Here is a 24,527-nt window from a genome sequence, read left to right on the forward strand (position 1 = left end):
GTTGGGGAGCGCATCTGCCAAACAGCTGACTTTGTAAACAGCTGTTTGGGGGCCAGCGCTTTCCAACACTGCCCGGCTGAGGTGCCGCAGTTTCGTTTGCTTAATTTTATTCGAGATTAGTTTAGTTTTAAACATATCGCCCGCCCTGGACCATTAATATTAGCAAGTAAGTGAGTGGGTGTTCAATGGAAAGTTAGGCTGCTCTGGAGGGCGGCCAGGGGCGGGGCAGGGCACTAGATTCACCGCTGATGTAACCAGAAGTTGGAGGAACAATATGTGTGCAACTAGGATGGGTAATTGTTAATCGGTTAAAGCTGTTTTATATGGAGTTTCCAGTTGATAATAATGCCCGCATTTTGAAAGAATTACTTTCTAGTCATCTGACTTCCTATAGCCTGGTTTCATAACCCTGCCCTCTAAACTCTGCTTATCGCCCGGCTCTCAACTACACGTGTGTTTTTTCTCGGAGCACCACGACCTTTGACCTCACCCTCACCCCTTTCCCCACCCTTTGTACACCCGAAAAAAAGTAATGACTCAAGAGCAAACAATTAGCCAAGTGCGCATCAGTTCCAGGAAATGTTTACCCAAATGTTTCCCAATTTCGAAGTGCTAAAAATAAGCACTCGAAAGCACAACAGTGCCCCCATACCATCCTATCTCCTCCATTGGCTGCTCATCCGCATAAACAGTGCATCCATTTCCATACTTAAACCGAAGGGCTGCTTAGGCACAGCGGGTGAGCTCCATTTTAAACACGGGCACTCGGAGAAAATAGTGCTATATTCGGTTATATTTGATTAGAGAGTGCGAGTTCCAGAGGCTGGGGATAATGAGTCATACTTTTACACAATAGGACAAAGTATTGCCTCATTCTCCTGTTCAAAAGTCTGCACACTTTGTCTTTCAAGTATACCATACCATTATTCAAATTGATAAAATTATATACTGTTTTTTTATTATTATTATTTGCTTAAAAATCCAATAGATTAAACAAATATGTATTTTGTCAGTAAAGTTTTTAGAACCTTAGACTTTTACTAAAAGTATATCCATTAGCTTCAACAAACTTGTTTAATTTTTCTACCGATCTTTGAATTCTGCCAGGTTCTGTCATAATGCTTAGAAATTATTCTTACCCGTACCTAAGATCTAAAATTTTGTATCATTGTAATATAACTATTAAGATATGACTGCTCTTATTAAGAATTTACCTCAGGACCTATGGACTTCCCTATTTTATAAGGACATCTTTTTATTAATTGAAAGACATTCCACCCACAATCCCTTGTTTGTCAGGATACTTCGAAGAAACCCATATTTCCTATCTTTTCGGTAACACATAGTATACTAAAGGAAGCCGCTTTGTTCCGGGCTTATCAGCGATTGGCAGCCGTTTGATCTTTACCCCATCGCCAAAGGCCACGACTATCTGCGAATATCTATATATTCCGGCGACTTCTTAGCCCCAAACGCTCGTGCTCGCTGGCCGTATCTAAGCGATAAATATTTCCCGTAATTATGCACGATCGCTATTTGTTCGCCGAGCGCTTTCAGCAATTGGCATTGACTTACAGCGCCTCTGTTTGCTGTCTGCTGTTTCTGAGGCCGTTTGAGGCCTCTCCGTTGCCAGTTCCTCCGTCATGGTCATATTCATATGCCAGTGCAGTGCCCCAGTGGCCGTCAGTCCGCGGAGAGATTCGATCGAGTGAGCTTCGCGCTTCCCAACCCACCAACTCCAAGAGTTCCAGCCCGAAAAGTGAAAACGTATTGTCAATAGGCCAGTAGTCGCAGGTGCTAACGGTAACGGTAAACATGTCAAACGCTTTTCGGGTTTGGGCCAACACTCCACTCGCACACTCTTATCGGTTATACAATATAGACGCGTGTTATTTGGGTTTTCGGGAGGGGGTTTCATTGGGGGAGAGCGGTTCGTGGGCATGACCCACTTATAGACGAAGACGCTCCCAACCTGTCCCACAAAACTCCACCGAACGAAATAAATCCGATCTTGCTTAAGGCTGTAATGGTTAAATTACGATATTTGAGAGGAAATTACGTCCTATAACGTCTTTATAAAAATAATAATGTTGTACAACACGTATAATAAATTATACTTTTATAATACAAATAATAATATAATAAATAATATTTTTATAATAAAAAACCTATAGGACAACTAAGTGTGTAATATGTACAAGTTACTAATTCTTTAAAGGGTTAAAGACATGTTTTTGTCTAAAGTAAACATTGTAAAGCGGTTCATAAACCGTGCTTATAAAAATTCAGATTAAATCTCTCAATCTTAAAGACAATCCTAAATTTTTTTTTTTTTTTTTAGTATTATCTTGCTTTTTAAAGTCTTAAAAAAAATAATTAGTTCGTATTTTTGATAACGCTGTAAATGTTATCGTGATTTTTTTTTTGGATCCAGTAAATGAAGCACTTTTTTAAGTCGTATACTTAACAAATTATACAATACTTATTCATTTTGGAAAATCAATACTAAATCAAAATTAATCATATGTTATTGTTCAAGACCTCTTATAGAACCCTCAATTTCTTGATGTGTAACCCCAGCATCCACGCCCCTGGCCCTTTGGGTTTTGGGCTTGTCTTCTTGGCTTACATTTATTGTGATGCGTGTGTTTTGGTTTACTTTACTTCGGTTTAGTGCTCTCTTTTGTGAAGTTCGTCTGAGCGGGGAAACTTTCTCCGCTTCGGCGGCTCTCTCTCTAGGCCTCTCGACCAGGGAAATCAGTTGGACCCCTTCCCATCCCCATTGGGATTCCCAAGGCGGCGCCTCTGCCGCGAAGACTTTGATGACTTCTTCAGCCCAACTCAAAGTCTCTGGCTTACACACGTCCAACGCAGCTCGAGCGTGCAACAGGTTGTCTCTGCCCTCGTCCGATTTGTAAGCATTATAAATACGCCGTGATTGCGCGGGGAGAAAGTTTCCCAATGCCAATTGGCAGTGGAATTCGGGCCACATCGAGAACGCAGTTTAAATTAAACTTAAAGAACCTCTAAGCAACCTCAGTTTATAGAAGCCAACGGACTGAATTTCGGAACTTAACTGAAGTGCAAGAGATCGTAGCAGCTATATGGGATATTAGTGATATATTTAGTCAACTGTGTTACCAAAACGTGTTAAAAGTTTCATTAAGGGACGTTTTATATCCCTCAACTAAAAGTGGGTTGCAAACGCAAATGTCCATACATGAACAAGACTTAAATCCTACTTTTAGTTTTACATGCGGACCTTGAAACAAGCATTTAAACATAAATTGTTCGTACCATTCCTAGGCTTAAAACCTCTATTTAATATAACATGTGAAAAAATTCCATGAGATAATCTATTATCAGGTTCTGGGAATCATTTCTGCTATAGACGGAATACGACTTCGTTTTCAAATACCCCCAGATTTGCCTTGTTTCCACTTTCGTACAGCCAAAAGCATTACTGATAATAACCCAACTACTTTTCTTGCAGAGCTCAGGATTAAATAGAAAACCGGAAACAATCATGGCATCCCACTGGCCCCAGAACGTTGGAATACGCGCCATCGAGGTGCTCTTCCCCTCCCAGTATGTGGACCAGACCGAGCTGGAGACCTTCGACGGCGCCTCCGCGGGCAAGTACACAATTGGCCTGGGCCAGGCCAAGATGGGCTTTTGCTCGGACCGCGAAGATGTGAACTCGCTGTGCCTGACGGTTGTGAGCCGCCTGCTGGAGCGGTACCATGTGAAGCACTCAGAGATTGGGCGACTAGAGGTCGGAACCGAGACCATCGTGGACAAGTCCAAGTCGGTGAAATCGGTGCTAATGCAGCTGTTCGCCGAGAGCGGGAACACGGACATCGAGGGCATCGACACCACAAACGCCTGTTACGGCGGCACGGCGGCGCTCTTCAACGCCGTCAACTGGGTGGAATCCTCCAGCTGGGATGGTCGCCTGGCCCTGGCCGTTTGTGCTGACATTGCAGTGTATGCCAAGGGTGCAGCGCGCCCGACTGGCGGAGCTGGTGCAGTGGCCATGCTGGTGGGTCCAAATGCGCCGCTGATCTTCGATCGTGGCCTGCGCGCCACGCACATGGAGCACGCCTACGACTTCTACAAGCCGGACCTCAGCTCCGAGTATCCCACGGTCGATGGCAAGCTCTCCATTCAGTGCTACCTGTCCGCTCTGGACACCTGCTACAGGCTGTACCGCAAGAAATTCGACCAGCAGCAGAAGGATAGCTCCAAGGAGCCTGCCAGCCTGAGCACCTTCGACGCCATCCTCTTCCACACTCCCTTCTGCAAGCTGGTGCAGAAGTCCGTGGGTCGCCTGAGCTTCAACGACTTTCTGCTGAGCAGCGAGGCGGAGCGGACGAAGCAGTTCCCCGGCCTGGAGCGATTCAATAGCTCCACTTTGGAGAGCACCTACTTCGATCGCGATGTGGAGAAGGCCTTCCTGACGCAGTCAGCGGATATCTTCGCCAGCAAGACCAAGAAATCGCTGCTGCTGGCCAACCAGGTGGGCAATATGTATACGCCTTCGGTGTACTCCGGATTAGTGTCCCTGCTGATTGGAGAGCCAGCTAAGGAGCTGGTGGGAAAGCGCATTGGGGTGTTCTCCTACGGATCCGGACTGGCGGCCTCCATGTACTCGATAAGTGTGACCCAGGATGCGGCTGCCTTTGAGCAGTTCGTCTCGAAGCTGGACTACGTGCAGCCGCTGCTGAATTCGCGGGAGAAGGTGGCCCCCGAGCAGTTCTCCGCCCTGATGGAGGTGCGGGAGAAGAACAACCATGCGGCGCCCTACACGCCCACAGGCAGCATCTCCACCCTGTTCCCCGGCACCTACTACCTGAAGGACGTGGACTCGCTGCATCGTCGCACCTACGAGCGCACGCCGACCATCAGCAATGGGGTGCACTAACCCCGGGCTGTTGGCCCTTTGGTTCGGTTCTGGTTTCGCCTCCAACTCGACAATAACTTCAACTCTCTCGACCAAAACCACGTATGCTGTAGCTGTAGACGGTAACTATTTATAACTGGTTGATCCCAGGGGTCGCTTTCCTTTCTCTCTTCTTAACCGGGTCCTAATCGCATATATATAGTACTACAACTATTATTTATACAAGCTTGCGAATTAAATCTTTCATCCAGTCAGACCTTATTTATACCATGGAACAAGTCTTAACTAGCGTCGGTACTGCAATTTATGCCTATAAATGTACAATACAATAATTATACCTGTGTGTAAGGCACACAATCAATTGTTTTACGAACAATAAAAATCAACAAAGTCAAATGAACTCTTCGGCTATGATGTACCTTGTTATTTATTAAGCAGCCCATCTTGGCAATGTAGATGGCCATGTGAAATAGTGTGTTTAGGAGCATATTCGATTTGATGGCAGCGGCTGATTTGCATATCTTCGGGTTACAACGCTGTAAACTTGTAGAAAGTTACGCCTAAGGCAGAGATAAATAAAATTAATTAGGGTTCAGATTAGGTTGTGCAATAGATTTTACCATTGGGATTAATGCGTGTGATGAACTGACTCTCGGATTGGAAGATTCCCAACTTGTTGCTGGCATCGTACAGATCCTGCACGCGATATCCCTTGGGATTGACCAGCTTGAGGTCCTTGGCTGTGAAGGGGATCCTGTAGGGAGCTCCATCATCCCGGCGACTGACGAAAGCCACGGCGTACGAGTGATGTCCATTCTTGGTCACTGGAGTAATGGGTCGTCTCCAGACTTCGATTTGGTTGCGGGTCAGGACTCTAAGCCCCTGGATGCCCAGCTCGTCCTGGTTCACAGCAATTACCCCGCTGCAAGAGAAAACTTGTTACAATTAGGTATTATAAGTATTTCTAAGGTAGACCAACCGATTCTGCAGAATTTCCTTAATCTCAGGACGCACTGCCGCCAGATCATTGGACATAATTAGAGGCGCCGCCATAATTGCCCAAATGGCCATCTGGAGCTTGCTTTGATCATAGCTCAGACCATAGTTTCCCAGCAGCAGCATGTCGGGATCGTTCCAGTGTCCTGGGCCGCCATGCGGCTGAATCCTGTCTTGGTTCTTGGCAAAGTAGTCCATGATCTGCATGAGTGACTCCAGAGAATCATCGATATCATCCCAGTTGCGCCAAAGATTGCAGTGCTTCTTGAGGGACTCATAGTCGGGCATTTCCCCGGCCTCCTCTTGATAAGCAGGCCAACTACAGGAGTAAACCATCGGTCGACCAGTCTCATTTAGGAGGCGTCCGAACTCCGGATACCCGGTGGCCATGTCGCTGATATTGGCATAGCATCCATCCAGCTTCACATAGTCTACATCCCACTCGGCGAAGGTCTGGGCATCCAGCCTCATGTGCTTTATCACTCCGGGATAACCAGCACAGGTATTGGTGCCGTAGTCTTGGTACAAACCAAACTTCAGACCCTTGTTGTGAATCTGAAAAATATTAAGATGTTATAGGTTCTTTAAGGGTTATAAGTCTTATAATTTACATGATCTGATAGCGCATTTAATCCGCTGGGAAAGCGTTTCTTGTCTGGTACTAGTTTTTGGGTTTTGTTGTCACGATCCTTCTCCAGCCAGCAATCATCTATTATGATGTACTCGTAGCCAGCATCCGCATAGCCCTCGGAAACCAAAAGATCTGCATGTCTTCGGAAAAGGTTCTCACTGAAAAGGGGTTTATAGAGAGGGTATATTTATGGTGATAAGGATGTTTAGAGGCTTTTACCTGATGCACTCGTCGGGATAAAGTTGACAATCGGTTATGCAACGGAAACTGAAAGTTATAAAAATATAGGATGTAGTAACTTCTTTTCTAAGAATATTAAGCATCACGTTAGGCAAATAACTTAAAAGATAATTAAAACTATAAGTCATATTATAAGTTATTACTAAACACGCTAGGCCTCATGCAAAGGCTTAATTTTTATCAAATATTTAAAGCCACGTGAATTATAAAATACAACTTAATGGGAGCTCGAACAAACGAATCTAAATTTTTAGTGATATGATCCATTTTGTAGATAAAGAGTAACCGCTTACTCACCGTTCCCAGGACATCCAACCCATGGGCGGTCTGAAAAGCGGGGAATATCAATTTAGTAAAATAGAATCCAATCATAATAAAAAACTTACTTGAGTGCCAGACCATTATCGAGGCCCAGGGATAGTTGTAGAACCTGCAGCAGGAGGATCCCGCCCAGTAAGACGCCCCACGTTCTGTACATCGCGACCAAGTGGCACCGACTGAATCCTGGCCTTTGGGCTACCAGGGAATTTATATTCTCTTGCGGCGGCACTCCAGATAAGTCTGTGTTTGCCCGGGGCACCTGAAGAGTTGGGAAGGGGTGGACCAAGAGCTGAAGACCCGGCAGAAGGTTAGTGGCTAATTGCTATTGCAGTGGAGCACACCCATCGACTGATTGGTGTTCGCCGGGTGGAACAAACAGCAGGCTTTTTCGATTGCAGGAGGAGCCGGAGCCCCTTATCACGCCAAGTTCACAGCGATCACAGGGAGCAAACAGCGAAAAATGTGAGGAGAGGACGGCGGTCTCTGATATGCTTTTGTTGTTCAATTCTGGCGCTGTTTGCCAGCTAGATTGGACTACAAAGTTGGGGAACTTGGGGAGCATAGGCTGGAGCATGGGACTAGTGATGAGAAAAGCTTATCGAGTAGGTACTACCACTGGGTACTCAGTGTGCAGAAACGAAAGATCTGTACAATACGATTATATTATTGATATTTTCAAATAATTTTGGACTAATTTCAAATGATTAGATGATGCCAATAAATAATTTCAAAATTATATGAACATAAATATCACAATTTTTTTTTAAATATTTCTTTTTAAACAAAATTCTGTATCGTCCTACTCATAAAATAAATTCTTAACGTGCGTTTTTATTTTACGATTGAATCAATAATTTAGATTTTAATCAAAATTGTACTTTCTAGTTTTAAAAACTACTTTTGGTTTACCACTCCAGAAAACTGGTCTTAAAGTCTAAGTCTATGTATATATGCCCCCTAAATACTATCATATATTTTTTAAGAGTTTTATTAATCATCAAGATATTCTTTGCATTCAATATGAATTTTCTAATACAGAACTGAAGCTTTTAAATTATCCTTTACCAACTTTTCTAGGTACTGCTTACTGTACCTTGGGTACCCATTCTTAATTTGATTGTAACCTAGGCCCAACGAATGCTACCTTTCCCAGCTCTGAATGATCGTTGTGTTGCTCCCTTCTGATAGTGAGTACATATACACATGTGTTTTGCTGAGTTGCAATTACAAATGCAATTACTAAACCCAGTGCCGCTGCACTCTTCAAAGGCTTTAATTAAATTTTTGACCCAAATGTTACTCTTATCGCTTTTCCACTTACAGATAACCGAGCTGGCTAATTGAAGCCGGTGTTTTGTTATTGATTTTTAGTACTCCTGATTTTATTTGTTTGATCAGGTCAGCATTAATATTCAAGTTACGCGGATTATCTTTTCGCTATGTACACAAAAATCTGCTTCCAAAAAATGCCACGAAACCAGTGTTGAATGTCGATTTGAAAAAGCAGCTGAAACATAATTTAAAAAAAATTTTAAAGTTTTAAAAAAATTAAATCATTTTTGTAAAATAAGTAGATTCAAAAGTTTAAAACTTTTTGAAATACTATAAACAAAAAATATTAAAAAAAAGAATAATGAATTAAAATTTATTAGGGATATCATTGTTAAAAGAGCGTGCTATAAAATTTTAATTTTATAGGCCTATGTGGAAATAAATAAGCAAAGATCATGGAAAATTTTATACACAGACTATTTAGAGTTTTCTTAAAAACTGTCACCAAATCCAGTACTTAAAGACAACTCATAAAATCCCTGAAGCCATTATATATATAATATTGGGTAAATGATTTAAAGTCTTATTAAAATTTTAATTTACCCGCTCAAGTCTACAAGTTTCTGCTAATTTTAGCTAGAAAATAGCTAATTTCAGTAGCATCGGCTGTTTTCCAACACTGATATTATAACAAAACTCAAAGTAGGGGTCACACTGGTGATTTTGGCGTGATTCCGTTTGATTGAATTTATATTATTTCCTGGATTTCGAGCATGGTATTCCAGTTGCCCACGACCACGGCCGCTCCGATAGGAGGCGGCTCCTCCTTCTCCTTCGGCCTGGGCACGGGAACACCCGCTGCAGCCGCCGCCCCAGGAGCACCAGCCGCCGTTCCCGCCACAAAACCCACATTCTCTTTTGGAGGCCCGGCGGCTTCTACTAATATTGGTGGCGGAGATGCGGACAACTGCAAGGCACAGGCTCCACCGGCATTCGGATTTGGCCTGCCGGCACCCGCTTCAACTCCCCTCACGCTGGGCACTCAAGCCGCCAATCCGGTGTCCACTTCTGCGACAACGATTGCAACCTCCGCCGCTCCTCCCGCCTTTGGTGGCTTCTTGGCCCAGCCGACGGCAGCGGTGGCGCCCAGCTTGGCTACCAGCACACCAAACACGGCAGCACCCGCCACTGGCCTGCTAGGCGGCACAGGATTAGGATTAGGAGCTCCCAAAAGCACTGCGGCTGCTCCCACAACTCTGACAGCAGCCCCAGCGGCCGCAGCTCCGCAACTGGGTGTCGCACCGGCTCCAACTCTAAGCACCGGCGGAGCTTTTGCCAATCTAACCACTGAGACCAAGACCACGGACTCCGCGGCCGTCGCCACCGCCTCCCAGCTGTCATACAACCAACTGGAGGAGCACATCAACAAGTGGACCCTAGAGTTCGAAGAGCAGGAAAAGGTGTTCACCGAACAGGCCACCCAGATCAACGCCTGGGACAAACTACTTATTAGCAACAACCAGAAGATCGTGGAGCTTAACGATGCCGTCAAGAAGGTAAAGACCGACCAGCAGGTGCTCGACCAGGAGCTGGAGTTTATAGCCACGCAGCAGAAGGAGCTGGAGGACAGCTTGGCGCCGCTGGAGAAGGAGTTCGTGAATCTACCCAGAGTGGACATGGAGCGCAGCCAGACCTATTTGATGGTGGAGAACCTGGACACGCAGCTGAAGCAGATGTCCGAGGACCTAAAGGAGATCATCGACAACCTAAACGAGGCCAACAAGGGCCAGGACACCACTGATCCCATCATTCAGATTGGCAAGATCCTCAACGCACACATGAGCTCCCTGCAGTGGATCGAATCGCAGTCGTCGAACATCTGCAAGAAGCTGGACGACATTGGCAAGATACAAGACTCCCAGAAGCGGGACATCTTCCGAGCTCCCTATTAAATATTAGACCCAAAAGGCTTGTTAACTTGTAACTTAAATGATTTACTGTAACTACTAAAAGAATAAAGTTCTTATTTCCCCATGAGAAATACTATTTTTAGTTTTTTCCTAGTTGTAGTCATTATAAAAACACACATTTCACATAGAATATTTTATTTAAATCATATAGCCTTCAGTTAATAATTCTTGAAGTGCTTAAGCCTATAGAGTGGCACGCCCTTCTCGGCGGCAAAGGCCAGGAAGCTGCTATGCGGCGAGAAGGCCATGGTGTACACCTTGCCCACGTTCTCGGTCTGTGTCGGAAAGTTGGAGAACACGGTGGCACTGGGGAAATGGGCCAGCTTCACAGCGTTGGGTGCCGCGGTGGAGCTCATGGCCAGCAACTCAGACGAGTGATTGAACTGCAGATCCGTGATGCAGGTCCGCAGGTTCATGAAGCGCTTCTCGGGCTGTGGGGCTTTGGAGGCCAACACGCTCTCATAGTCGTAAACGTTGACCACGCCCTCTTGGCTGCCGGTGGCCAGAAGGCGTTGATTGGGGGCCAGTTGGATGGACTGTCCATTGATGCAGCCGTCGTCTAAGAAGACGTGCTCTATAAGGTTCTGCCGGAGGTTTAAAACAATAACATTGGAAGTGCCCCCGCAGACGATGATCCTTCGGGAGTCCCCAGTCCAAGCGAATCCCTTAACCTTGCCCTCCTGCTTGAAGCTATGCAGCAGCTCATTTGTATTGGCCGTGAGCAGATGCATGGCTCCGAACTTGCCAGCGGTGATGATGAATTTGCCACACGGTGAGACCTCGAAGTTGTGCATGGTTTTTACATCGCCCGGCAGCACCAGCCTGGATTCCTTGGCCTCGAGCAGATCGTAGGCGTAGTAGAATCTCCTGTACGAACCAAAGAAAGCCTTCGTGCCGCATGGAGCGATCCTGGTGCAGCGCAGCGGGAATCTTTTGAAGCGCATGCTGTGCAGCTTCTCGTTCTTCTGCCCATCCACCGTGTAGATGGTGGCTGTGGAGTCCTCTTCACCAGCCACCAGAGCTGCGGTACTGGTGGGATGGAACTGAATGCTGGACACCACGGCATCGGATTTGGAAGATCTGTTCACGTCCTTAACTCGCTTGAAGTTCAGCGTTTTCTGGGGCAAAGCGCTCCTACGGGCCTTGTGGTCGATAAAGCCCACTGTCTTGAGCAGTTCTTCGTCGGAGGAGTGGTCCTCATCGTCGTCGTCCTTTATCTTCTTCTCTGCCCACTTGGGTTGGTTGAGAGTGCGATGGAATCGCGCCGTGAGGTACTCCTTGTAGGACTTGTCCTTGCGCAGATGATTCAGGGGACCTGTGTGCTTGGTGGGCTTCTTAACATCGCCCACCTGGAGGTCTTCGTCGTCGGAATCCGACCAGGCTGCCTTCCGCTTTTCCCCCTTCTTCTGCTGGCCGGATTGCTGCTCCTTGTCGTCGTCGTCGTCCTGGCCGTCGCTTGGCTGCCACTTTTGGCCCACGGACTTGGCCAGATTGGCGAGGAAACGCTGCCTGTCCCCAAAGATCACCTTTTCCATGGGAACCTCCACATAGTTGAGTTCCTTGGCCTTCGAGGCCTTTGGAATGAAGCGTTTCCTTTCCTCCTCCCTGGGTTTCTCCTGCTCCTGCTTGCCATACAGGGCCATCAGGTCCTTGAGATCCTCCAATCCATCGCTGGACTCGTCTGCACTCATGGTAATCGCCGGGAATGCCCCAAAATTCGTTTATTTACGATGATTTACGCGTTGGCTGCTCAAAAATTTACACGTGCAGCTGGGCGGGAAATTCACTAACGCTTTGAAGGCAAAATACCACAAATCAGATGAGCTATCGATAAGTGTGACCCCCAGCGATAACAAGTGTGAACAGATTTCGGTGGGAAGGGCGCCAGAATTTGAACTAATGGTATAAGCAATGGAATTTACATTGTTTTGCATTATTAATAAGTTAATAAGGTTTCATTTTCTTTAACATAGTTATTAATGTTTAAGAATATACATATAACATAAAAATTTAAATTTTTTGCAATTGCAATGTGGAAGTTTTGGATTTATTCAGTTTTAACAAAATAGTATAAATGTTTTCTATAAAAATTGTATTATTAAACTTTAACATAGTGTACTTTGAGGTATCATAATTATACCAAATTCATTGGCGCTTCTTTTTGGGAATGTTTCCCTGACACAATTGTAAGTGACGGCTTAGGAAACCCTCGAGTTTGTACATCCGGCCACAACGATAGCAGATAAATTCGGCCTTTCTCTTGGGGGGCACACCGCGCGCTTTCTCCACCTCCTGGCTCCTCAGCCGCTGGACACAATTGTCGCAGGCATAGCGACGGGTCACCTTACCGGGCTTAAAATGGGCCACAAACTGGTTCCGGCAGAAGAGGCAATTGAAGAACTTGGTAACGTTGGAAGGGTCATCCTTGGGTGAGTTCTGCTTGCGTTTTGGGGTCTTTAGATAACTCGTCAAATGACTGCGATATTCCACCTCCGTTTCGTACTCCACATTGCAGGACTCGCAAATTCGTTTGGTTCCGTGAAGGACTCTGTGTTCTCTCAAGGCCGCCACGGTGGGGAAGGTCTCCTGGCAAAAGCTGCACTGCAGCGGAGGCATCTCGATCCCGTCCTCCTTCATCTTTTTGAAGCGCCTTTCGCAGGCCAACATGTGCACCTTAAAAGCACCGGCCGTGCGAATTCCATTGGTACAATACGGACAGTGGTAAAGCAGCGTGTTTTTGTCGGGAATATACATAGGCTTTTGCTTCACGACAGGCTCCTGAATCTTCGGCTCCGAACAGGGGGCTATATACACCCGGGTTACTATACCATTTTCCTCTTTCACCGACAGCAGAGTGGCCGGTTCCAGATCCACAGTAATCCATTCGCCAGTACTTGCCATGCTGCGTGGTGTTTCGCCGGGGAGAGGAAAGAAGAAAGTGAGAAAGTGGGAAAGTCGCCTGTCATCCTGTCTGATGGATAGAAAGTACTCGATTCCCGATACTCGGAAGCTATCAGGGCTGGCAAAGAAAGAAAGGTATTACGCCAAAAGTATACCTCAAAATTTTTAACTTTTTAAATTTGGTGACTTAACCGATTTTTAATTTTAGCCAACTCTCATCTAACGAATTTTTAAAAACTAGAAGAAGCTTTGTTTTACTGTGTATCCTTTTTGGTAGAAAGAACTATTACTTTATCAGTAACTCATCTAAAAGTTTCCTTAAAAATGTATCTTTTTATTAATTTTGTACATTTTTAAGGCAGTAAACGGGTTTTTAGAAGGGTTTCAGCCAAGGAAACTACTTATAAAACAAAAGGTTTGCAAACATAACTCTTACATACATATCGCACCTTTTATAAAATATGTAAATTTTTAAAATTGTTGACTTAATGTAATAAAATCTCTAAAAAAAAACAAACACAAATAGACTATATATATGTTAATTTAACACACACTTTACTATTTTTTAAGTGTTTATACTAATAAATAGTTATTCAAGCTATAAGAAAGTAGATCCAACTATTTTTAACAGAAGTAAACAATTTTTTATAGTTACATTACTTATTGAAAAATCATTAAAGCTTGTGTTTGAGGCAAATAAGAGCACCATTTCGGTTTCAGGGGTATTAAATAATCCTTGCTATAAACAAATGTTTTCTTTACTAAGAATCAACTGAAAAAGACTTAATGAAAAACATAACAAATCATAAAACAAATGATCTGTTTAGTTTCAAGAAGGTATCCCAGCTTTGAACACAGCTCGGAAATTCAGGAACATGTCTTCCGAGCACACTTAATCCCCTCCATTGTGGTAAGCTTCGGATCCCTGCTTTATGACACGCGTAATGCGAGTCAAAATATGCAATTAAACAAAAACTTCTTGACTGGAAAAATATTTGCATAACTTGGGCAAACAAATGTCGGAGCACGTCGTCCTCGTCACCAGTCACCAGTCGACAATGCCGAGTTGTTGTTGAACTTGTCATTACACACGCACAAACCGGGGGTTACCAGTCATCAGAGCCACCCACTAACCGCCCACAGCCACCCATTTGAGCAACCCACCCCACCCACCGGGGTGGTGGTGCTCGCACTAAAGTGTGGATTAATAGCTGGGGTGGTGCTGCTGCCAGAAATCAGCGCTCGTAAAATTTACGTAAAATTCATTAAGCGCAACAAAAGACGCTGGCTGAGAGGAAACAGGTTGGGCCGAAAAAAGGGGGGCGGCTGCAATCGCTTAGAGACAAAGCCCTGCATAGTTGATAAGGCGCGTCCTTCGGGGGGCTAGAGGGGGGCTTAAATGGGTGGCTGTTTGGTTGGGTGCCCGCTGCCGTCTTGCGGTGCCCGCCAGTGCCTCCTGCCAAGTCAGGCGTCAAGCCTCACTGAGAACACCAATTTGTGTCATTCCAAAGGATACAACCTTATTGTTGCGCCATCAAGGCGCTGCTACACTTAAATATAATTTTCCATAAATATTAAACCTACTTTTCATAAATCTTAAAGATCTCAAAGGTTTGTCTTAAAGGGAGACGATGGAATATAGTTTAACCTCAGAAAAAAAAACAATCCCATTTGGCTTGCTCCGAGAAAGAAAGTTTCGCAGATATGAAATGGGTTTTTTTTTTTAATTTCAAGAACGTTTTACTCTTAAACGACTTATAAATATATTTATGAAAATACAAGCTCTCAGTTTTTTTTTAATGTAAGCCCCTTTAAGTATAAAAACAAAATTGATTGGTTTAATCAAATACATAAATAAACAAGTGATTAGGATTAAAAAAACGATAACTTAATGGAAACTTTGGTTATCAGCTATTCTATTTTCCGAAAATAATCGTAGTGCCTACAGTCTATGATGAAATAATGCGTTTCAATGAGACACATGTATTTCAACAACCTGTTCCACCACCAAAACCATAAACATTTTATAAAGGTCCTTAGAAGATAACGGAAGCCAGAGGCGTCTTAATCGTATATGTACATCCCCTGGTTCTAGATCTAAGTAACTACCTGACATTAACCACACATAACTCAGAGATGTCTTCAGTTCTAAGTTTTCCTTAACCCTCTTGTGCCCCATAACCATAGCAATATAAGTACTCCTAGCTAATGTTAACCACTAAATGTAGGGATTGTCCCTTTTGATAGTCCTACTCCCTAGAATTTCATTTTTTAACATTACAAAACTTTCTTAAGTCCTCCAAAAAATCCTTAAAGGAACCAAAGCCTGACTAAAAATCGCAGGAATTTTGAAGAGTGCTCCTACCCATCTTGGCGCCCACTTCTAATATCCCTGAGCTCTTGTGCAGCGGGGCGCGACGATTCCGCGCTCCTTAAGTAGCCCGACATTGTGGCAGATCCTTTGCAAACGCAGACCCATCTCCGGCTTTCAGATCCTTCCAGAATACCGACTCCCTACCTCCGCTGACTGACAGATTAGCGTGTTGACATTAAGTTTGTCCTTTGGCAGTGCAGGCTAACATATGGCCCGTCGGCTTTAAGTATCGGGTGGATCGGGATGCACATGCAAATGGTGATGGGACCACGCATTACAGCATGTTGCGGTCGGTCCTGGTGGGCGTGGCTCTCCTGTTTCCTACCTCCCGTTTCCTGGATGATGGCTCCTGTGGCATGTAATGAGTTTTCCATTGCGCGCACACGGGGCATCAGGTTTCCCGTGCCTACACAACCGCTGATTTGTGTGGCTGATAATAGGGCCCACGGTAATGCTGGTAATTAACGTCTTTCTGTCCACCGATATCGGGATATATTGACGGCCATTGTCAAGGGCGTGCTTTATTTGCAGCGCAGTAGCCTTCCCAACACTGGCCAACAAACAGAATTAAGCCAAACGGAAAATCTGGCCACACAAAGCATAATACTTTGCTAACGAAATATTAGCGAACAATGGCTTTTGATGTTGTATTGACAGTTGTGTTCAAAGCCAGACAAATTCGTCCTTATTTTGCTATGTCATTTTCTATAGAACTCTCAAATACTCTACAGGTGGCGAAGAATTTTGTAAAGCTAAGTGCTTTTTATTAAAGCATCCTAGACAAAATGGGAAAAGGTTTAATATTACAAGCCAAAAAGTTTCAAAGTCTAAGAAAGGACTAAAAAATAATTTTAAAAACCAAAACAGGGTCAAAACCTTATAAAATGTAAAATAAAATGTTATTAAAAGGAAAAGGTTGAATCAAATTCGAATGAAGTATAAAATGTTTCGACCCTGTTTTTGCATATAAAACATTTACTAGATTTTTGTTTCTAAGATTTTAGAATAAAATGCTTAATTAAAATATAAAATGATTAATTATTTTTGTAACGTATTTAAGAGGATTTGCTGCAAACCAAGCTGGTGCCAACATGATTGTGTGTAAGAACAAATGAAAATGTCGGTGAAAAACTATCGAAAGCTAGCTGAAAATGGCCGGGGAAAATAAAACGCTTGCGGCCAACGCTTTCATGTCGGCCATAAAAATAGCAGACGCATAAAAAATTAATAAGCGGTGGCCAGTGAGCGAGGACGACGCATTGCCGTTGTTCTTGTCTCTGGAATAAAAAACCCTTCTGCCCGGAGTGCTCACACCCTAACCCCCTATCCTAACCCCTCCAGACCCTCCGCCCCTGACTGTTGTCCACTGTGGCAGACATCATTAATGCATAATTCAAGCGTTTGGCAGTTTTGTGCTCGATGCTTTCAATATTCAATTTGAATGCCGCCCAAAGCGATTCGAAGCGGTTTTGTGTCTGCAGCATTGTTGTCCTTTTTCACCGTCGCCGTTGTCCTCTGGCCCATTTTGTTTTCGTCTTCGCTTTCATGCTCGCTTATTTATTTGACCGCCCCCCAATTTCCACGCCCACTTTTCCGCTTTTCCATCAACGTGTACTACCTGCTGCATTATTCAGACGCCTCGACTCGGAATCGAACAAAATGCATGATAAACAATTTCCACTGAGGAAAAGTTGGGGGTAAAAAAGGGGGCGGAGACAATGGCCGCTTAGTCTCGTCATCTTGCTGTTGTTTTTCCGAACAGCTTTCCCCCTTTTCCCGCCCAACACCAATCGAAGGTTCAACAGTGGTGATCAGAGGGATAGAAAACTATATACTTTACCCAAGTACAAAGAACAAAGAAAAAATTCCTCTTTCAACACAAAAATCACATTTAAATTAAACAAGTATCAAGTTAAAATAAATAGTACCTTAAGTATTGGAAAATTATCTTATTATTTTCTTGTTTTAAAGTTACGGAAGGGTGGTAAGGGACCATTTTCCCTTTTAAAATAATTTGTAATTCATTTATTATTTTTCAGTTTATGGGTCATACTATCAGAATAGTAATGGTAAATGAAATCCTAACTATATTCAATTATAAAATATTTATCTATGATTCTAACAGGTTTAGGTGATCGTTTTAAAAATTTGTAGATGTGCTAATGTTAGATTTTGGTTTCTATTGCATTTTGTGTATAAATAATTTATTGTAAAATGTATAATGTAATGAAAAAGACATCCTTTTTTTAAGAACAATATTTTTTTGTACACTTTATTTATTTTTCAAAGAGCGGATACAAATTAAGACCTTCCGAAAAGCTTTTCTCCCGGCTTAAATTAATATGGTCGCACAGCAGTGGCAACAATAAATAAATGTTTTGTCATACAAGTATTCTGTAATCTAAATTTCCTACCCATTTGGTCTTTCATCACTGTTTAAAAACTCCTTGTAATTTTACATTCTTTTCGTATTTAGTGCTATTTTATTGACCTCTGCTGTTCGCCCTGCATGCGTTAGTTGTTTATTAAATATAGATGATTGTCACTTGCGGCATGTCGGCTGCCGTGTCCCTTTCGAAGTGAGGCGAAATGTTGATGGTGATGATTGCTCGAATTTCATTGAGCCAGGACATGGCTGCAGGACATCGGGGCTCTTATTGCGATTCCTTGTTTGAGCTGCAATTGCTTGCAATTTCCCCTAACATGCGAGGACATGTGAGGCACTTTTCTTTTAGGTGGGCGCCGCTTTGACAAGTCATGCAATTGATATCGATACTGGCCATTTGGCCGTCATAAATGCGGACTGTCACGACGGCATCCCGTCATCAAAGCGAAGTTCCCCCACTCCGCGGAGCCACCGCTGTGCAATCATCGTCAATCGCCCGATATTGACCACAAAATGCCATTAAAAAATAATTACGAATTTTAATTGGCATTTAGTTGGGGCAAAAAATTAAGTGCGTTCAACTTAAAATGTGATTACACTCGTTGCATACTACAAAGGGGGACAAAAAGGATGAGATCAACGAGGTGTATGCAGCAATTAACTTTCAATCGGATTGCTGTACTCGATGGAAGAGGGTGCTCCGGATTACCCAGTGATACCATATAATGGGGTTCCCTAGGAATCTTAAAGGTTTTTAATATTTAGTAATGTTTATGGTTTATAATACTTACTATTTAGTATAGTTATATATTGCAATCCTTATAAGAGTATTTTTAATCCAGAATCTTATTTTGAAATGTAAATATATATAATCTTTTAAACATTTTTTGTGATGTGTTTTAAGATTAAGTAATCATTTTAATAGTAATACTTTTTGGAGATATGCAAGTATTATTTTTAATGGGGTTCCTATGGAATCTTAATGGTTTTTAATATTTAGTAATGTTTATGTAATGTTACACTTACCATAAGGTATATTTGTATATTACAATCCCTATAAGAGTATTTTTAATCCAGAATCTTATTTTGAGACATAAATATATAACATCTTTTAAACATTTTATGTGATGATTTAAGCCTCCTTTGTATTTAAAATTTTTAAGATTAAGTAAAATTATTTTTAATAATATTTCTTTAAGGTAAATATATTATTGTTATAATACAATTTTCTTTTTAAGAGGGTATTTGGCGATTCCCAGTTGCTGCGTTGATTATTTTATATCGCTGATTACATTATATTTGTTTTTAAGCTGGATGGTTATAACATGGGCCTGCATGTGTCACCTGATGCGTATCAAAGTACCTGATTGTAGTAGGCACTTAAAAATCAATTAACAGCGGCTGTGTCACAAATAATTCCAAAATAGCCAGACAGATGGAGAGCTCTTTCATCGGGAGACAGGGATTTTGCATTCCTTGTGATATATTTATGCTGCTACCGCTGCGGCAGCTTTGGGCCACCTCAAATGGTGTGGCAACATGGCATTCCCCGGGTTTTTCCACCTTTTCCTCCAATTGCGTGCTCCGCCCCGGGGAACCACCAAACCACCGAACCACGAAAGCCCCACCACTCCAGCCAGAAAACAACACTAATTGCGGTATTAAAATAAACTACAATTGCAAATGGCGCATTTTATTTCGAGACAAGAGAAGGGGCAAAAATGGAGGTCCTTGCTGGCCGCAGTCGGTTGTTATTATTTGCTGCAGTTGCTGCTATTTCTGTTTGCCATTTGCATTTCCGCTGGCTGGTGCATTTTTCTATGTAATTGTGGTTCCGTAATGTGTGACAATTAAATCAGGTTCGTGGAAATTTCTGGGCTAAAAGCGAATGAGCGAGAGATTCCAACGAAGATGGCCAAAAAATCAGCTCTACAATTGCTGCAATACCCCTAATATTCCACACCCCCCCAAAAAAAAGTACCCCCCTTGGTAGGCCTTTCGTATGCCATAATCATATTTAAGGGCTTCCTGGAATATTCGTGCGACTGCAACCTCAATTGCAATTGCAATTGCTGTTGAACAGTTGGTTAGCTGGACTCGTCCGCCGCTTTTCCGCCTTTTCCCGCCTTTCCCCGGCTTTTCCATCTGCCATCGTCCATCGCGCTCGTTGCTCTGTTTGGTTGAAAACCACAAATTAAGCAGAGAAATCCTTGCCGTGCATGCCAACGATGGCGCCGAGGCAAACAAAAAAAATTCAATAGCAGGGGGAACCAACAAACATTTTTACCGACTAAGAAATACCCATTAAATGGTTGATAGGTCTAGTAAAATAAATACAAGAAAAGGTTAGTAATGCTTTGTATAATAATTCTTAAGGCCATATGACACATGATAAAATTTCCAGTAACTGTTAAATTTCGACTAACCTATAGCATATCTCTTAATAAATTGAAGAAATATGGTTGAGCTGTACCTAACATACACTCTTTTTTTCTAGGTTATCATAAATTTCATAAATATATTATATCGGTAACTTAGGTTAGTCAAAGCTCCAGTGTAATAAGGCTGTAATTATTATAATTAAAACAAATGTATTGAATTTTTTATAAGATATTTTGAATCAATTTTTGTCTATTTTCAGATATTTTTTTATAACTAACCAACCTCTTAGTACCAGTTACGTCGCAATGTGTTTAAAAGCCAGGGCATATAGCTCGTAAGATCCATGTGTATGCTATAGCCATCGCAATTTCCCGTAACCGAGTTAACAATTCCGAACTGGGCAAAGATATAGACGCCTCTATACTTTAGCAGTGCTCCCAATGGGCTTCCTGAGTCCCCGAAGCAAGCAAACTTCGAGGGATTCCTGCAACATATAGTGTTACTTGGTGCCCCGCAAAAGTGTTTCTCCACCCGATGGAGGGACATAGCCTGTAGCGTCGTAGGCATTTCATAGTGCTGGGCACTCTGACCCCAGCCGGTTAAGGTAAAGTCCTGTATCCTGTCTGCGGTGGACTGGAATCCAGTATTCGTAAAAATGCAGATCGGTCTGACTGCAGCTGGAAAATAAAGGAAATTGATAGTTAAAATTGGATTTAGCCTCTCCAATAATTTGAGTTTTTAGATTCTGATTGATCTGATATTAATCACTTTCATAATTTATAGATTGTATTTTAATTACCATTGTAGACCACTGTGCGATCCAGTTTAAGCACTGCAATATCATCGTGCTGGAAACTTACGTACTGCTCATGACGATATATATTTATAACTCGATAGTCCGTAGTCTGGCCATCTGTGGTCCTCGAGGAATCGTATTCACCCAATCTAACATATCTGTAATAAAACCAAGCAAGTATGTAAATAGTAAAAATATAGTTAATAAAAAATATTGTAACTTACAAGTTATCGTTTATCTGCGTGCAATGAGCTGCGGTAAGAACAAAGCCTATAGAGAGTTATAAATATAAATTGAAACCCTTAAACAAAAAGTTAAGAAATACGAACGGTATGCAATAAGAGAGCCGCCACATGCAAAACCTCCGTTGCGAATTAAATAAGCCATCCAAGGAGATCTTCGCGCATTTTGACCACCAATTACTCTCGGCCCATATGGAGGTATACATTGTGAGTCCAGAAATCCAGAGAGTACAAGTTTTCCGAGGCTTAGCAATGCTGACAAAATTAGCAGAGCGATCGGAGACGTCATCTCGAAGGAAACAGCAAAATCGAACTGTTATTACAATGCCATTTTTACTTCAAGAAAATATGAATGCATTCTTACATATAAAGCTGAATTCTTATATATAACGAGATACGCATAATGATTTCTTGGGAAATTTTATTAGCCAGCAGTATTTTGATAACGAGTGTTTTTTTTTATAAATAAAGTATATTGATTAAAACGGTTTGAGAATATGTATATTATATTGTACAATATGTTTTTGTATATTCTGTTAGGAATTCCATGAGATTAAATGGTAGCTTTGTTTTAATAGATTATGTTATCTGTTTAATCTTATGCTGGCTATAACTCATTTGGAAAATAATTCAATTTTCCTAAGCTTTGCTTAAAACAATTATGAGAAATTATGACAAAAAGAAGTAATATTCTTTTAAAAAGTTGATAGCTCATAAGTAGGGCATACTCTTCAGCTAAATCAATTAATGGGTATTGAAAAAATACAAACGCAGGCGAGCGCCCACAAACATGCAACATCCCGACCGCAATGTATTACGAGGGGCGTGGCAGGTCTGGGCAGCCAGATAAATGCCCGTTGCTGCTGCTGCTGTTGTTGCTGCTGCTGCTGTTGTTGCTGCCATTGTCGTTGCCATGTTGCCACGTTGCATGCAAACAAGTGCAACACACACCCGTGCACAGCGGCAGCACAAAGACACGGACGCTGACACGCTGGTGCCCGCACGTCAGCGCTCGTGCGTTTATTTGCCGTTTCCGTTTCCGCCTGTCGTCGTCGGCGTCATCGGCGTCATCGCTCCTGCTTCAGGATCCGAATCCGAATCCGCAGCCTTAACCCTCCACAGCCCCGCCCATTGCGGTCAATTGCAGAGCTGAGATTGCGCGTTAATAAGTTGCTGCTGTGCTGTTGCTGCTGCTGTTGCTGTTGCTGTTGCTGCTGCTGTTGCTGTTGTCACTGCCGCAAGGACTTTGCATGTAATGCACTTGCAAGTATCACGGTTTCCTTAATTTCCATGGGACCCCATTCAGCCAATTGCAGAATGGCAACATAGTCAACTAGTCAACGCAGGCACTATCAGCATCGGCAACATGTTGCTGCTACAGAGTGGCAAGAGCAACATCAGCAGATACCATCGGCAAAGTGGCAACACAAAGTTGTTGTCCCCAGTCTGTTGAACAACAACAGTGTCTCCTGAAGTTTTTATGTGCCCGTCCTGAAACTAATAACCGTAATGCTTAACGTTTATTGAAAAAAGGTGGCCAGGTGGGGTGTTGAACCCGGACTTATACTTATATTCCTCGTATATATAGCAGCCACGCCAGCAGTCGGACAGTTCATAAATATTTCCAGCAGCTGCACGGATGGATGCAACTTTTTGGCGTCGCATTTAATGAAGCAGCCACTAGCTTGACCAATTCCCTGTCCTTATGCCCGAGGAAATCAAGAGTTTTCCCCAGGAAAAGTTTCTCTCCGACAGTCTGGCACTTTTCCTTTCAGCACTGCAAAGATAACTTTCTGTGTGGTGCTCACATTTTATTTGAAAAGATTAAATGTGTCTGGGAATATAAAAGAATTAATAGATTATGGTTTTAAAATTTAGCATCCATATAAAATAAACAAAACATATAAAACGTTTGTTATCGGATATGTGCTGATGATAATTTCGGTCTAGAATGATTGGTTTATTAAACGTTGATGGAATTATTTTGAACTCACGAGTTCTGCAGATAATGTTGGATGTTATCTTGAGAAAAGTTCTAAATTGTATTAAGTTCTTAAGATAATAAATTCTTATAGATACTTAAATTTTAAACATGTTTTTATAGGTTTTCCGATTGTAAAACTTTTCTTAAAAGTTTATAACATTTATATATTTTCAGAATAAGGAGGTTAAGAATTCTTCTAAACATATGATTTTATTTTAGCTTAAGATTTTGTAGGATTTTCAAAATATGATGTTGTTTAGTAAAAAACAATTACCAATTTTTTCTTTATACTTATTTTTTCCTCAGTGCAACAAGAAGGCAGTTGTGGTCATCTATAAATGGAGGCCATATATTATGCATGGGCTGTAAGAAAAATGATCAACAAATGATTGACATCGGGGCTGCCCCTAAAACTTGTTCCTCCTAAGATTCTACCAGCCCCCCCAAAAAAAGAACGTTGCGTTTTCCGGGCTGAAAAAAACTTTGGCAAAGTGAAAAACTTGCTGTCAGCATTAGATAAGCGCCACAAGTTAATAGACTTGTAAAACACACACACTTCTCCAGAGCTGACCCCTCGAAAGAGGGGTGTTACGAGTATCTAAACCGAAAGAGGAATTTTATTTATTTGTTTGTCGCTGGCATGCGGCGCGTGTTCCGTTTGGTCTTGGTTCCACCCTCCTTTTGCTGTCTGTATAAAAAAGTAGTGATATAAATAAAAATGTTATATACGCCCACTTCTGCAGGGGGGAGGGGGCGTGGCAGTCGGCCGTCCACAGGCGGCTTATCAGCCAACTAACAATTTAGGTTGTCAACTTGAAGGGCAGCTGGAGATGTCGATGTCTATCGGGGGTTATGGGGTGCAAGACCAAAACTTTTCTGTTTAACTAGACTTTTGCTTAATTTGAGCGTCTGCGGCTTGGCCTCTGGTCTTAGCCCCTTTTTGTTTGATCTCTGACCCGGTCAAAGTTTAGCTCATCAACAAATGATCCACGGAAGGCGGGGATCCAGCCGATTGACAGCCCACTTCCGTTTCCTCTAACAGGCGTGTGTGCCTGCTTATCGTGAACTGTAGTAACTTTCCAAGTCGGTTTCAATTAATCAATTGTCAAAATACTTGACAGCAGAATTT

The 24,527-nt window shown here is 42.6% G+C and overlaps 6 protein-coding genes across 10 annotated transcripts; 2 read left to right on the forward strand and 4 right to left on the reverse strand.

The window, feature by feature from the left end:
• Positions 1 to 23: 23 nt before the first annotated feature.
• On the forward strand, positions 24 to 5,303 carry LOC119550595 (hydroxymethylglutaryl-CoA synthase 1). Of its 4 annotated transcripts, none has more exons than XM_037859401.1 (2): positions 24 to 166; positions 3,494 to 5,303. In XM_037859401.1, exon 2 carries the CDS (start codon positions 3,527 to 3,529, stop codon positions 4,922 to 4,924), a length of 1,398 nt encoding a protein of 465 aa, XP_037715329.1. In that variant the 5' UTR covers positions 24 to 166; positions 3,494 to 3,526; the 3' UTR covers positions 4,925 to 5,303. The 4 variants fall into 4 exon arrangements, with proteins under 4 accessions (XP_037715329.1, XP_037715327.1, XP_037715328.1 ...); XM_037859399.1 differs by lacking the exon at positions 24 to 166 and adding an exon at positions 1,648 to 1,809; XM_037859400.1 differs by lacking the exon at positions 24 to 166 and adding an exon at positions 1,648 to 1,803.
• On the reverse strand, positions 5,300 to 8,553 carry LOC119550597 (alpha-N-acetylgalactosaminidase). Of its 2 annotated transcripts, none has more exons than XM_037859407.1 (8): positions 8,413 to 8,553; positions 7,157 to 7,380; positions 7,068 to 7,097; positions 6,750 to 6,797; positions 6,511 to 6,688; positions 5,883 to 6,454; positions 5,524 to 5,825; positions 5,300 to 5,463 (listed from the first exon to the last, which is right to left on the reverse strand). In XM_037859407.1, the coding sequence occupies exons 2-8, from the start codon at positions 7,246 to 7,248 to the stop codon at positions 5,432 to 5,434; spliced, it is 1,254 nt and encodes a 417-aa protein (XP_037715335.1). In that variant the 5' UTR covers positions 7,249 to 7,380; positions 8,413 to 8,553; the 3' UTR covers positions 5,300 to 5,431. The 2 variants fall into 2 exon arrangements, with proteins under 2 accessions (XP_037715335.1, XP_037715336.1); XM_037859408.1 differs by having other exon boundaries at positions 7,157 to 7,350; positions 8,413 to 8,520.
• Positions 8,554 to 9,053: 500 nt separating this feature from the next.
• Positions 9,054 to 10,404, forward strand: LOC119551872 (nuclear pore glycoprotein p62). The gene has a single exon (XM_037861466.1). The coding sequence runs from the start codon at positions 9,137 to 9,139 to the stop codon at positions 10,313 to 10,315; it is 1,179 nt and encodes a 392-aa protein (XP_037717394.1). The 5' UTR covers positions 9,054 to 9,136; the 3' UTR covers positions 10,316 to 10,404.
• Positions 10,405 to 10,451: 47 nt separating this feature from the next.
• LOC119551706 (U3 small nucleolar RNA-associated protein 18 homolog) lies at positions 10,452 to 12,114 on the reverse strand. Its single transcript, XM_037861178.1, has one exon. It carries the CDS (start codon positions 12,022 to 12,024, stop codon positions 10,492 to 10,494), a length of 1,533 nt encoding a protein of 510 aa, XP_037717106.1. The 5' UTR covers positions 12,025 to 12,114; the 3' UTR covers positions 10,452 to 10,491.
• Positions 12,115 to 12,478: 364 nt separating this feature from the next.
• LOC119549864 (transcription factor E4F1) lies at positions 12,479 to 13,234 on the reverse strand. Its single transcript, XM_037858159.1, has one exon. The coding sequence runs from the start codon at positions 13,232 to 13,234 to the stop codon at positions 12,479 to 12,481; it is 756 nt and encodes a 251-aa protein (XP_037714087.1).
• Positions 13,235 to 20,429: 7,195 nt separating this feature from the next.
• LOC119550818 (serine protease grass) lies at positions 20,430 to 21,705 on the reverse strand. Its single transcript, XM_037859759.1, has 4 exons — positions 21,502 to 21,705; positions 21,397 to 21,442; positions 21,176 to 21,330; positions 20,430 to 21,053 (listed from the first exon to the last, which is right to left on the reverse strand). Exons 1-4 carry the CDS (start codon positions 21,701 to 21,703, stop codon positions 20,662 to 20,664), a joined length of 795 nt encoding a protein of 264 aa, XP_037715687.1. The 5' UTR covers positions 21,704 to 21,705; the 3' UTR covers positions 20,430 to 20,661.
• Positions 21,706 to 24,527: the final 2,822 nt, after the last annotated feature.

Source organism: Drosophila subpulchrella, chromosome 2R (genome assembly GCF_014743375.2).
Source record: "Drosophila subpulchrella strain 33 F10 #4 breed RU33 chromosome 2R, RU_Dsub_v1.1 Primary Assembly, whole genome shotgun sequence".
Taxonomy (NCBI): domain Eukaryota; kingdom Metazoa; phylum Arthropoda; class Insecta; order Diptera; family Drosophilidae; genus Drosophila; species Drosophila subpulchrella.